Below are 14,459 nucleotides of genomic sequence, written 5' to 3'. Positions count from 1 at the left end.
AATCCGTTAAGCTATTTCAAAATTACTATAATTAGAACGCATTCATAGTTAATAGTAGTAATGGGATAAAATCATAAAAATAAATTGTAATAAGTACCTGGTACGACGTTGTACCTGTTGCACTACACACGTTTCAGTTTAAAATTTAACGCTCGTTGTATTTAGTTCTCGAATTTAGTATATTTTTCTAATTTAAAAACAACAGTGATCGTGTTCAGATAAAATCTAGTTTTATTGCCTCGTATTTTATAGTAAAAAATTAAAATGACGATTGATAATCATTTGAGATACAGATAACTTTACAATATATATCTACAGTATAAACTTACATTTATTGGGAATTTTGAAAACTATAGCTATATAGTTTTATTGAAAATGACATCAAATATCCACCACACCTCTGGGCTAAGCCACCTTAAAACGAGCTAAGGACTACCAATGGTCAAGAATCATAACACTGTCACTTGAAAGAGCAATTAATTTTACAATCCACACCCATCGATTGATAATTTTATTGAAGCACTTAGAACGTCAAGTAGAAGTTTATTTAAAACTACAATCCAATGGACGAAAACCGAAAATAACATTTGCTCTTATGGGCTTTTCCAGCTATTATAAACTATTTATCTATGGATTGTAAGTTATATTTAATATAATTTTTATATAAATAAAATAAAGGATGTAAAACTTGAAACATCAATATCCAAATTTCAGAACTGATGGAAAGTTTATGCATAATGCACAAGGAGAAACTAAACTGTGGTACCAATAATAATCAAAGGCAAATATATGGATGGTCAAAATTATTACCGTCCTCCCATATAATACGATTATTTGTCATTTTTTTTAAATTGCCATAATGCTATGTATCACGGAGAAAGTAACCAGCCGGCATTATAAGATAGTATAACTTTAGTTATGAAAACACCCCTTTAAAGGCGGGTCTAAGTCAGTTATTTTGTTATAACTTTATTAATTACTTTCAAAAATAATATTAAGTTTTGACAATTTTTTAATTTAATAAAAATAATTTGTGCATTTATAGTTTAGTTGTGTACGCTAGTTGACAGTACATTAAAATAGCTTGAATATTTAAAAAAAAACGTGGATAGGTTTTGAAGATACAACAGGAAATGTGCGGTAGGCTAACTTTTGATTAAAAAAAGTTAAATGGCCCAAAACTAAAAAAAAAAATAAAAGAGTTGGACCCCTCTCTCTCCTTGAAAATATTTTCTTCATAACTTAAGGTATACTAGCTATTGTATTATGACGGCGCCCGGTAACTTCACCCTGAGGCACATTAGAAAGTATAAAATTTACGTTTTTGACAATTATTTAAATTGATTTTATTATTAAAATGGTCTTGTACAATATTAATAATAATAATAATAATAATAATAATAATAATAATAATTCTTAACGATATAGTTTTATGAAATATTGAAATAAGCTGCTCTATTAAATGGAAACTAAAATATTTTATTTCGTTTCAAATCAGCATGCATTCTAATGCACTATTTGATGGTGACGTAAATGTCGTAAACTGTAACATACAGGAATGTCCCACGGGATTCGCTAATTTAGAATGACGGGTTAATGTAAATTCCATTACACCACCATTTAAATTAGTAACTCTTCGTTGGTCACTCTGTTTATATAATAATTATTGTAAATCATATACTTTTCCTGCGATGTTTATAAAATCTATTCGGATAGGTTGAACTGAAAAGGGGTCAAAATAATATCAGAAATATTAAGCAAAATATTGCTATTACATGACTTCGCGACTTTTTATATAATAATATGTTGTTAGTATTATAAATATTTCTGATCAATATAAATTGTACTTTGACCAAAAGAAAAGTTTCATGAATTTAAAATTTTTACGATATAATATTTGTATGGGTTTGAAGTTTCTTACCGTAATCGTTGATGACACCCTTTTTATCAGTTTTTGTTTTGTTACTTTGTGTTGTAACATGATTACGCGTTTCATCCTGTCAAATAAACAAGTCATTTTTAAGTATTATGAAATAAATTAAAAAACAAAATATTAAAATATTATATTGCAAGAAAAGCGAGGTTGTAAACTTTTAAATCACGCCATAGTAAATTGAAAATAACAAGTAGGTAAGATAATAATATTAAAATGAGAGGTATCAATTCAAATTTTTCTTATAGGTATAAAAATAATTGTGCAATAATTACAATAAAATTTTGTAAGATAAACTTACATGAACCTTGTATTCAATTTTCAAATCTTGGGTATGAATACTAAACATTTTATGAATATTGTTATGTACGAAATAACTTGCAAAGATTTGCAATGTTAAAGAATTTCATCAAAATTCAAACTTTAAACACTCATAAAAAATAACTGTATTTATTCTCAATTTTTTTTTTTAATTCCAGTATTAACAACTTGTGAGGAAACTATTGTATTACATTTTTAAGTATTTTTACAAGGCTTAACATTTTTGCACTGACATTTATACAAAAAAATATAATTAAAAAACATAATTTTATAAAATGTCAAATGTATTTGTTTATTTAATTTAATTATGTTTAAAAGAGTAAGAATATTTCGAAGATTATTTTATGTATACAAATGTTACCATAATTTTTTGGTGAAAATTGCAATATTCATCGCGGTTAATTGTTATTGATAAGTACAACAAAATGCCACTATGGATTTTATAGAAAAATTGTTTTTTTGTTTTTCCCAATTACTAATTATGAAAAGCAATAAATGTTTTTTTTTTTTAATTTTGGCATCTGAAAGTACCGATTAGGTTCACTTTCCTATCAGAAAAAATATAGAACAGACAGACGAACATTTGGATAAGCAAAAAAAAAACTACAAATTAATAAACGTATATCAAAAACTGTAAATATTATAGAACATTGGAACGATAAAAGAATAAACGTATTCGTAAATAATAATTATCACCTTCAAGCCATTATTATCGACAAAAATGTTAAGATAATAATTAATAATTATTGAAGTTTAATTCTTGGACGATTGGCCGTCCCAAATCACGGTTTACTCAAAGCCGATAATGTACCGGACAAACCGGGTTTTGTGAAAACCTAGATTGGTGTCCACTGTCCAGTGTTAAACAAATAACGATTTATAAAAGCGTAAATCGTTGTATTTTTTATACAAATTGCACCTAAATTTATAATAATTAGGACAGATATTTATATGGCATTGCATCCTTTTTGTTTTATTGTTCAGTGAAAAAAATAACTAGTTTATACCAAAAAGTGTTTCATGGTTTGATGATTCTGAATATATGATTTTGTTTTGCATATTTTTGCATATTTATAGACATTTTAGAATTTTTAAATGTAGGAGTTGTAGTACTAAAATGCTCTTTTTTATAATTTGACAAAACATAAAATACAAAATCAACAATTATTGTTATTATTGTTCAGGATATTATTATATGAGCAGAAGAACTGATAACTTTTGCAGTAGTGCGGCAGAAAAAATAGAGGACAATTTCAAAAAACTTATGGACTTATATAAATAATAAATACAATATTTTAATTTTTAATATATTTTTTAAAGCACCGACCGATTTGTATTGATTTCTTTAAAACAAAGGCGAGAAACTAAAAAGTATTAATGGCTTTGAGGTAAATGAAAAATGTGAACATGTTTTTTTTTAACTAATGGTTTTCATCTTATGACGAATATTTCAAAAATATAAGTGTTTATTATTTTTCAGGGCATATTTTAGATAAGTTGATACTTTTATTTTGAATAACTGCATTTATGAGTACGCCGTGTATTTATTTTAAAAATATTTCAATAAGAAATATCATTATCTGCCCTAATAATAATATAATAATGGTAGGCATTCATACACGTGTTTGCTTTCACACAACTTACAATAACAATCATTCACAAGCTTAGTTTTTAAAATCCTCACACAAATCGACAATACAATACATACAATTTATTAATTGTGCATTACGTTATAGTATAGTCAAATATAATATTATGTTTAAAATATTTAATCACATACAAAACGAATCGCCCCTAAGTTCCACCAGCTGAGCGGGAAAAACCACCCGGGGCACCCTTTAAAATATACAGATCGCTGGAAACTAATGACTAAATCATTATGAGGACATTCTGATCATAACACATTATTATAGTCTGGAGTATTGTACAAAACGGATTGTGTTGATCATGGTACAGTCAATAAGTGAGTACCTATTTTTTTTTTTTTTTTAACGTTCTAAATGGTGCTCTATAGGCTTTTGAAATGTGCACAACAAAACTGAATCGCACGCGGTCTTAACACGTTATCGAATGTCAACAAGGTATAGGCGATCAATAGGATTAACACATTGTGAGCGGCATCAGTATTATGTTGGTCCCGTGCCAAGGTAATTGAATTTTAACTAACTATATGTACCGTCCCAAGAGTCACATTTGAGTGTATGGAGATGACATGAAATCTACGTCGAACGAATATTATTGGTTTGGGGGGGGTGATCAACGTACGCACAAACTACAATCATGCAACGTATGATATGTATATAAAATACACGATATAATATATTATATACATATAAAAGGGACTGAACGTGATAGGGCATAGACATTTAATTACTTCACGATAAGCTTTTGTGTCAACGTTTGACCGATATAATGGATCAGCCCAACAATTAATTTACCCACTGAAACAGGACTACATTATTATAGATACCTATACTAAATTAAATTTCATAGAAATAAATCGGCAAATAAAAATGTACCACTAATGACTAATCACGAAATCATGATATTAAATAGTGGTAAACAATAATAAATTATATCTTTTAGTTTCTACTATTGTCGGTAAAAATTATAAATATCAATTTAAAATAACATGCGATATTTTTGTAACCATTAATTTTAATTTATATCAGCAATTGAAAATTCCTTGCATATTAAAATACGTCTATAATTATAATACATACTACATACCTACAGGCTACATTAATAATTCACAACCAATGCTTATATTTTCTGCACGTAATGCGAAACCAATTCATAAATAACATTAATTATTTGGTGCATTTTTCAATCATATTTGAGGTAAAAAATCAAAAAAAATCACGTGGAAGTTCAATCCATCAATAAATTTGACTTTGTAATTTGCCAAGTATAATATTAATAATACAGTGTTAGTTTATAAAAGCGTTGTTTAGTTCAAACCAGTAATCTATAGGTAATATATATTAAACCACACAGTATGTACCTATACTTAAGGGATAGGGATTCTGGGATTCTTGTTACATATACTGTAAAATAAAATAAATTTAAAAGTACCTACGAACATTATACAGTAAATGATGGGTTCATTTTTGTCCGGTGACTCACCTCTGAAAGGTACAATATTTATATTGATATAAATGATTTAAAAATAAATGCTAAATCATTTAGTTCGGAAAACGATACCACATACTACATATATATGTTTCTTATAATTTTTTTGCGGGAAACTTATTCACATTGCGTCAATGCTGGTAAAAACATAAAGCAGGTACCTATGTCACCTCAACGCAAATCGATTGTGGTTAAACGACTGAACCGTGCGGCTGAGTTGAATGCCAATTAAACGTGTCAAGTTATTTTTAACTTGATCGCATGGCAGCTACGTTTTATACTTGCATGTCAAAATGCCATTTAGTCTCAGCATGTTGTAAACAATCGATCTTCCCAGAATTGAATGAGTAAACAAATAAAAGGTACCTTTAGGGACATCTAAATCCTTTACATAAATCGGCGATTTTATTTTGTATTCATCTGTGTTATAGATAACAATAATATTTGTTTAAAATTTAGTTGGGTACGCCTCATTTTTATTAATGACTATTTTTTTTTATCTAATTAGTTGAGTCTCATACAGCTACGTCATAATCAATACCCAAATTCATGACGTCTAAAAATTACCTTAAATTTATTTGTTTAAAGAAATTCATAGTTAAATGTGTTATGTATTTTTTTTTTTTCATACCGTTTCGAGAGTCTTGTTGCTGACTTTGCTTTTGAGTGACCAAATCGACCCAAAAAAATTATCTGGATTACTACTGTGACGTTCTTCTGCACTATCGGTTTGTGTAAATTTCATCCTCCGAAATAATCGTGAAGGCAGCGTTGGTAAATCCGATGGTTTACCTCCTTGGTCATAATTGGTAACATGTTGGAGCAACATTCGTTCTAGAAATATAATAAAAATAAGTCATAAATATTTAAATTAAAGCTAACATTTTAAATTTTAATTAAACTGAATGTATGAAAACTGTACATACACTAATAGTATTGTTTAACAAATTGATCCAAGTTTGTAAATTAATATTTGACAATGAACGCCTCTTGACTAAAAATCTTAGTTGGGTTTTGTTATAATATTTTGAATGCGTATGTTATCAAAAAATTTTATATTAATTGACAAATTATTCTTCGCGAAAAAGGAAAACATAATATATTATATTAATGAATAAATAATTATGGCGCACATAGGAACTTATAAAGATCTAAAAAATCGTTGATTTATTATTCTAAAGATTTTTAGGAACAGTTATTTAGATTAGAGATAAAACAAATCGTAGGCCTAAATCGAAAAGGTCGTACCTAACTCCAATTTTATGAATTTATGCTCCATGAAATTGATAATTATAAATCTTCATATCTCCGATGTATGATTTTAAGTCGTCTCTCGATATTGTTATTGTAATAAATGATGGAGATACAGTTTTTGCGAACTAGGAAATTAGTGGTCGAAATGTTAAATTTTACATTTTGGACTTCCGACTTACGTTTTCGACGTAGGTCAACAAAATATAAAATTCAAATAAAAAACTGGCGTCAAATATTTTTTGGAACATCCAAGAATAGAATTTAATTTAAAGAGACTTATAATCAATCAGGTAACAAGTATATAGTTTTTATTTCTAAATGTATCCAAAACTTGACGTATGTTTAATAGTGTACCGTCTAATGAAGTTGACATACATTTGCCCGAATTTCATGGAAAATTATTTCTGTACTTGGTAATATAATAAAATAAATATATATTTATAGTTTAAAGGATATTCTGAAAATTCTAATAATTCTCTTATTCAACTAATGGTTTATAGGTACATACCTACTCAATTGGAAATCAAAAATATAATATAGTGGATGGACAATAGTGGTAAAATTAAGAGAAGGAGTAATTTTTGTATAAAATAAAATTCATAAAGGTACAAATAATGATATATTATAATGAACGATAAAATGAGGTTCTTGTGGAACATTCTCTGACAAAATATATCCTTAATGTCCCTATAATATACAACGTCGTAGCTATATGTGAAATGTCAATACTCGCAAGTATACAGTCACAATATAAAAGAACTTATGTCTCCTGATATGTATTTTAACGTTATGTTCACAACTCATATTTATGTTTTTAATTTTTAATCATATTCTTAGCGGAATAAAATTATTAAATAATTATGTCCATTTACAGTTATTTAATAATAAAATATTTGTATGGAATTTTGCTGTTGTTTATTGTTCATTTTAATATTAAATCGAGTGGGCTGCTTATGACGTTATCTGCTTATTATTGTTTAAATATTACAGTTGTATAGTCTATTATCTAGATTTTATTAATTCGGAGTACTATTCTATTGTAATGAAATATTATTTTTCAAATTAAAGCTTTAAGTCCCCAATATTATAGACGCTCGAGTAAATAAAAAATAATACTTATTATGATTTTTTCTGATATAAATGTAGGATCTGCTGTAGAAAACCCATTTTCAATATTAGTTGAAGTCATATATAGGTATAATAATTGGTTACAAATGGCAGAATGTTTAAACTGTAAACAGTTTTGAATTCTAAGCACAACGTATAATTATCGTTGAAATTTTATCATTAGAAAATGATGTTCGTATTTATTATTTAATCGTATTTATGCTGCAAAATACTGAAAACTGTGTGTGGGCTTGTGAAATATAAAGAAGTGTTTTAAAAAATTTAGAAAAATAATGAGATATTATATTAATCCATATATGTCCAAGTGGGTACTGTGTCACATTCTATTACGTAAAATGTATTTTTAAATCACTAAATAATATATTTTTCATACGTTTAAATATATTATATATTTATATAACCTGAGTGTGCAGGTACAAACACGGCATGAATCTATAATAATGATATATTTGATGAGTCAGCTGAAGTTTTATTAACAGCTATTATTTCAGAAACCATAATATTATATGTATTATATTTTTGAGGTAAAAGTATGTATGATTTTAATTACCTACTAATACATTCTGTTTGTAGGAAACATTGTATAGTTGATGTCTTATAACAAGAGAATCAATTAATTCCCATCATTTTTTTTCCACTTAGAAAAAGAAATATACAAATATTGCAAATGTCAATGCAATAACTTGGCACATTCTGACAAGTTCGTAAATTATATCATTATTTAATTTACGTTGAAATAATTGTATATTTTGTGATAGAGTTTTTAATAATTTTTCTTAAAAATTGGAATAAAATTAAATTCTTTAGTAAATAACATTCATAATACTGCAACAGACTCTGAAATTGTATTCAATATTATATTGTAGGTAACAATAATAATAATAATATGCTATTATTATACATGCACACACACACACACATGAAGTTGACTGACCAAAATATAATATATTATATTAATATTATCGTACGAATACCTGATGATATCTGACATAGGGTTTAAGTAGGTATAGATTAAGTTAAAGTACTTAGTATTTTTAGTTTTTTGGTTAGAGTTATAGACACAATTTCTGTATTTGTGCGTGTTCGTAAAAAAAACCGTATGATTTACGTTTTTATACATTTTTGCGCTAAATTTACAGCTCGATCTGTATTATAAATTAAAATAATCTAATTTTGATAAAAATAAAAATAAAAATCAAACACATATTTGTATAACATAAAATCTATTAAATGTGGTTTTTGGTGTTTATATTATTTTCAAAGGCCTATAAATGGTTTTAACTTATAAATATACTAAATAAAAGTCAAATTAAATAAGTAAGTTGGGTAACTTGGAAAGCAGTAAAAATATTATGGATTTAAATTAATTATAACTTTTAGTATTTTTTTTTTTAATTGTGTAATATGTATAACTTCTATAACTGTAAGTTGTAGCCGATGATATACTATATTAAACTGTATTCAATACACATTATCCACGTTGCAAAAGCATTACAGTTATTCACGGACCAACCAATAACCATGATTCCTAATATACTTTGGATTTATCTTTATTGTCTAAGATAATCTCTAAATAACATAATTTAACTGTAACATATAAAATATGAAAACGATATTGCCCGAGTGTTATCTAGAGAATAATTTTGGCAATAAAACAAATGTACAAAATGATAGAAGCGATATACCTGTAAGTATTTATATTGTTATTTACGATTTTAAATGAAACAGTAAACCACACATTTTATACCTTACTCTTAATAGCAATCTGTAGTTTCACAATCGAAACAGCTAACAAACGATTGGGCGTGATTATCCCTTTGACCGAACAATGGGACACTGATCAAAGAGCTTACCGTAAGTATCATATGATTGAGAACGCGTTTAACGTTGTCATATTTACTTCAGATCATCGTGGTTTTTCGATTATTTTGCTAATTGTATTGTGTTTAAAATTAGTTCGTACACAACCAACCTGACATTTTCAGAAAAAATAAACATCTAGCATTTTTGAAATGAAATTTAAAAGCTATAAGCCATGTAACGTATATATTAAAAGCGATCAATTGGAATATAAAAAATGATATGGTCGACTAAGAGTGTGTTCAATCACATTTTACATTTTTACTGACAGAAACAATACGATAAAGTGTATCAACCAGCTACATGTTATTTACAATTGTTTTAAAACCCATTAGAACATTTAAATAGTATTTCTCATAATTGCTTTGACCTAGATAATATTATTATGTGCATTATTATATTTTTTTTTTATGATCGGTTATCTTGTAAATTATTATACATTTTTTGAATTTCTTAATGATAATTATATGCTAATATGTCAAGCTCAATACCTTTAATAACAGCTGTTGACCCGGACAAAATCTTCCAGCAGTCACTGATCATGTGGACTTGAATACGCAATAACGAGTCCACTATATCTGATGGACAAATATCTGAAGCATTTTTAATGCAAATTTTTGCACCAAACTCAAGAAGATCCAGGACGCAATTCCATGATATCTCCGGTTGTACGATGGCTAAATGAAGTGGCGTGTTACCATATATATCCTGAAAAAATAATGAAATACCAGACATTTAAAAATGGTAAGAAAAAACAGTAATAGTATTAAGATATTATCATATTGTGTTTGTACAGAATAATAGACATGTTAAATAAAAAATATATATACTAAATATAGTAAGTATAACATAATATGTACCATACCTATAGCTTATACTTATAAGTTCATAATTTTATTTAATCAAAATACAAAAATACTGCTTCTTGCCCTCCGCGGAGGAGTGTTCCCGTAATAAACCTTTATAAAACGTCAAAAGTTTACTTTTCCTTAAATTCTTAGGATAATATTACAAACTTAACTGAATGTGAAAATGTGTCTTTACAGTACAGTTAATTTAAGACACTACACCAAATAATAATTTTATACTTTAATCATAAGATTAATTATTATAAGGTAATTAAATGATTACATCCCATTTATAATTGTATTTCATTTTTATAAGAGGTATGCAATAATTTATTATTATGAAAGAAAAACATATTTCATAAGGTACCTCGCCCATTATCTAAATATAGATATAAAGGAATCTTAGTTATTTGTTTTAACACGGAATTTTTATACATACCCACCGGTTCAATAAGTAAAAAATATCTGATTTTAATCTTAAACTAATCACTAGGTATTCATAAAAAGTTTCGCTAAAACATAGCTGTTGTGAATAGTGAATACAATTGAAATGTAAAACACCCAAAAGTTACTGTTTATTTTTGAAATTTTTTTCAATAATTGTTATGTGATAATTTTTTAAACTGTATCAAATATTACTCATATCGATCAATTGGAAATATCAACTATTTCATACTTTTATAAGTACCTATTTGTATAATATTAATACAATATTGAACATAATATTTATGACTGGCTTTGTCCCATATATTTGAGAGAGAAAACACATTTTGCGTTGATAGCCTAGTAAGAAATGTCGATATATTTACAAAAAATGTACAAGTTAATAATTGAAATATTTATTGCTGTCGTCTTTCATGATCGAACTGTCGGTAAAATCAAAGAGAAATTAGTTGATGCAGCTTATACGAAATTTAATTTCAAACCAACTCTAATAATTAAATTACACTTGTACGGCAAATTTGTTTTGAAGTTTAAACAGTGAAGTGATAATACATGAAATTAGTAGCACGATATTGTTGCTCAAAGAATCTATCGACGAAAATAATTGCGTTTAGTAAAAAGTGCATACAACTAACCTATATACTATACACCTATATACCTATATTTCTACTCAAATATGTGTATAAATTATAATGTGGTATTGATCATAATAATAATATGTAGGTACCTCATTCGGCATTCATCATATCAGCTTATATTTTGAATCTTAAGATTTGAATAGTTAGATAAAAGAAGGATATATTAGATATATGCTTTATTTTTAAATTAAACAATGTATATATTAACTGTTCAGGATTACTTGTCACTTTTAACTTCCATGTTCCTAGTCGAACAACATATATAGTATATTTATGTAACTTCTATATTGTGGCTACCTACTAAATAGTTTTAACTTAGATCTGCGTACCTTTATGTCAATTCTATTAACTTATATCTAAATAATTTGATTTATATTGATTGATTGAATAATTTATCCAATAAAATATATTATTATAACTGGTTTTTAACAAACCGTCTGTTGTTGCTTATATAGTTGCTTATTTCACGAATTCAATTGTTTATTATTATGTTACTAAAATATGTTTGTTAATTTAGTATAGGTAGGTACGTTTTTAAGCAGCCCTCTTCTCAACTAAAGTTATAAACTAATTAAGTTTGTATATTAATTGATTGCATTTATAAATACTGGTAGTACTCTACAATTGTAATTGGACATTTCACGCTTAATAAATAAATTGTGTATTTTGAAAATAGTATTATTAGATACTTGAAAAATATGTGATTCAATATGAAATATGTATTATATTGTATATATTTTTGGTATGTATTTTGGTTTTAATATTAGTTATACTATAATTTTTAAGATTATTATTTTGTCCTTCAAGAGAATCCTTTTTTTTTTTTACAACAACAAACATGAATTTATTTTGAATCAAATGATCTTATACATTTCTTAAAATTAAGTTGTAAATGTTTCGATCGATATTTAAATTAATAATATAATTAATAAATAAATTCCTTATATTATATTCCTATAATATCCTTATTCTTATACAATATACATTAATACATTATACATAGTACATACCTATTATATATAAAAGAAAAGACAGTGGCGCTATTATCGAAGATATTGGTTTGAGGTGTAGCTTACAGGGGCTTATCCCCGCCAAAATAATTTTAAGGTTAAAAAACGAATAAAAATGAAGAATATATATTTTACATATCAGCTAAATTAAATTTACATCAAATCATCATTTACATTAAATTATTGTTTGATATTCTGAGTGAAAATATAGATGAGTTTTATAATTAAATTTATTTCTTCTACTTGGTTTGTTCCATGTAAACAATTTCGGATAGATACTGGTCCGAAAAATGCATCTATAATTTTTTTTAGAAAAAAAAATTGCCTCAGCATGTAACTTTGAAGACGTATTTTTTTAAATTCTTAAAGTTTTTAAAAAAATTGTGAAAATTATCAACAATTTGACTAATTTAAACTTAGCTATTTAAACTGGAATGGAAACGAAACCTACCTATTTTATTGCAATTTATTTAGATTTAAAACTACAAAAAATATAATTAACTATAATGAACAAAAATAATGGTTCAGAGACATTAAATCTTAACACTTGATAGTTATCAACCAATAAATGAAAATATTGAAAATACAAATATTAAACTTATATAAATAATGTTTGTTTGAGCTAATATTTAGGAAAATGTTATTTTAAAACTTTTGAAATTCTAATTGAAAAGTATTGAGACTTAAGTACATGTACGGTTAATAATTACAATTTGTAAATAATTTTAATAAGAACTACACACCATGATTGACAGCTGTTTCAAAAATGTCGTGTTTTAACTCCATAAAATATTTTATTTATTCTGTTCAGTTTGGTCGGTTAGGTTTTGTTAACATAACAAAAAGTTCTATAAAAAAGTAAGATATTGTAACGGTAAGACAGATGGGATGAAGAGGCAAGGCTCCGTTTACTTCCAAATACTTAAGCCCCTACAACTTTTTTACAGGATCTCCTCCTTTTACAGGCCTCTTTTATTTACCACTTTTCCGACGACACTATTGAACTTCTTTATGATTTTTTGTTTTTATTTTGTGAAATTGTTCTAAATACACTTCACTGGCTCTACGGTGCAGTTTTTTTTAATTTTTTGCCCAGGGATGGAAAATGGTGCATACTTGTATTTAATTTTTACACTGTTTACACTGTTGTGACAAAATTATGAATAATTTTACTGTTTATTTATTACACAAAGTTGTTGAAAATATTCCACCTCCGCCAAAAGTCACAGCATCGATCTTATTTCAATTTTGGTCTGCGAGGCAAGAAAGGGTACATCTTATATTTACGCGTTATGATTTTTTGTTAAGGCATCTGTATTTTTTCACGCTTAATTATTTACAAAATACAGTAAAACTCGCTTAAGACGCTCTTTAAGGGACCAGCTCTCTAAAACGTCTTATGCGGGAAAGCGTCTTATGCGGGAATGAAACAAAATGATGTGGTTGAAATATCGAGTTTATTTTTTTATTATTAAACATAATTTAATGAGAAATACACTTAAAAATTAATTATAATTACGATATACATACATACTTATATTTTTGTGCTACTGAATTTAATTTAAAAAAATATTATTATTACATACATATTTTATTATTGTTTATTAAAAAAATGATCTATTTTTGATTGTTTAAGGTTCTGACAATGTGTTTCAGCAAGAAAGTTTTCAATTTTATTAAGACAACCTAACATTTCTTCGGAATTTTCAACACAGAATAATACTTTCCGAATTTCCGATAAATGTTGCAAACCAGTAGTTATTGTAGGAGTAGATACTGGAAAGTCTTGATCTTCTTCTTCTTGATCGTCGTCTTCTTTCTCATTGTCCACTAAGTTCGTATCAGCGATTATTTCATCTAAAGTCCGAGTGCTACTGGTTACGAGTTCATC

General features: G+C 26.7%; 1 protein-coding gene across 1 annotated transcript in view; it reads right to left on the bottom strand.

Moving 5' to 3' along the window:
• Positions 1 to 14,459, bottom strand: part of LOC132933939 (uncharacterized) — a 292,866-nt gene that overhangs the window by 80,657 nt on the left and 197,750 nt on the right. The window contains exons 9-11 of the mRNA XM_061000219.1: positions 10,120 to 10,336; positions 6,018 to 6,220; positions 1,922 to 1,997 (exon numbers count right to left, since the gene is read on the bottom strand). Coding sequence (XP_060856202.1) covers positions 1,922 to 1,997; positions 6,018 to 6,220; positions 10,120 to 10,336 — 496 coding nt within the window. The remainder of the gene's footprint in view (positions 1 to 1,921; positions 1,998 to 6,017; positions 6,221 to 10,119; positions 10,337 to 14,459) is intronic.

The sequence above is a fragment of the Metopolophium dirhodum genome, chromosome 1 (genome assembly GCF_019925205.1).
Source record: "Metopolophium dirhodum isolate CAU chromosome 1, ASM1992520v1, whole genome shotgun sequence".
In the NCBI taxonomy this organism is placed as follows: Eukaryota; Metazoa; Arthropoda; class Insecta; order Hemiptera; family Aphididae; genus Metopolophium; species Metopolophium dirhodum.
This window is presented reverse-complemented; position numbering and strand designations above follow the sequence as displayed.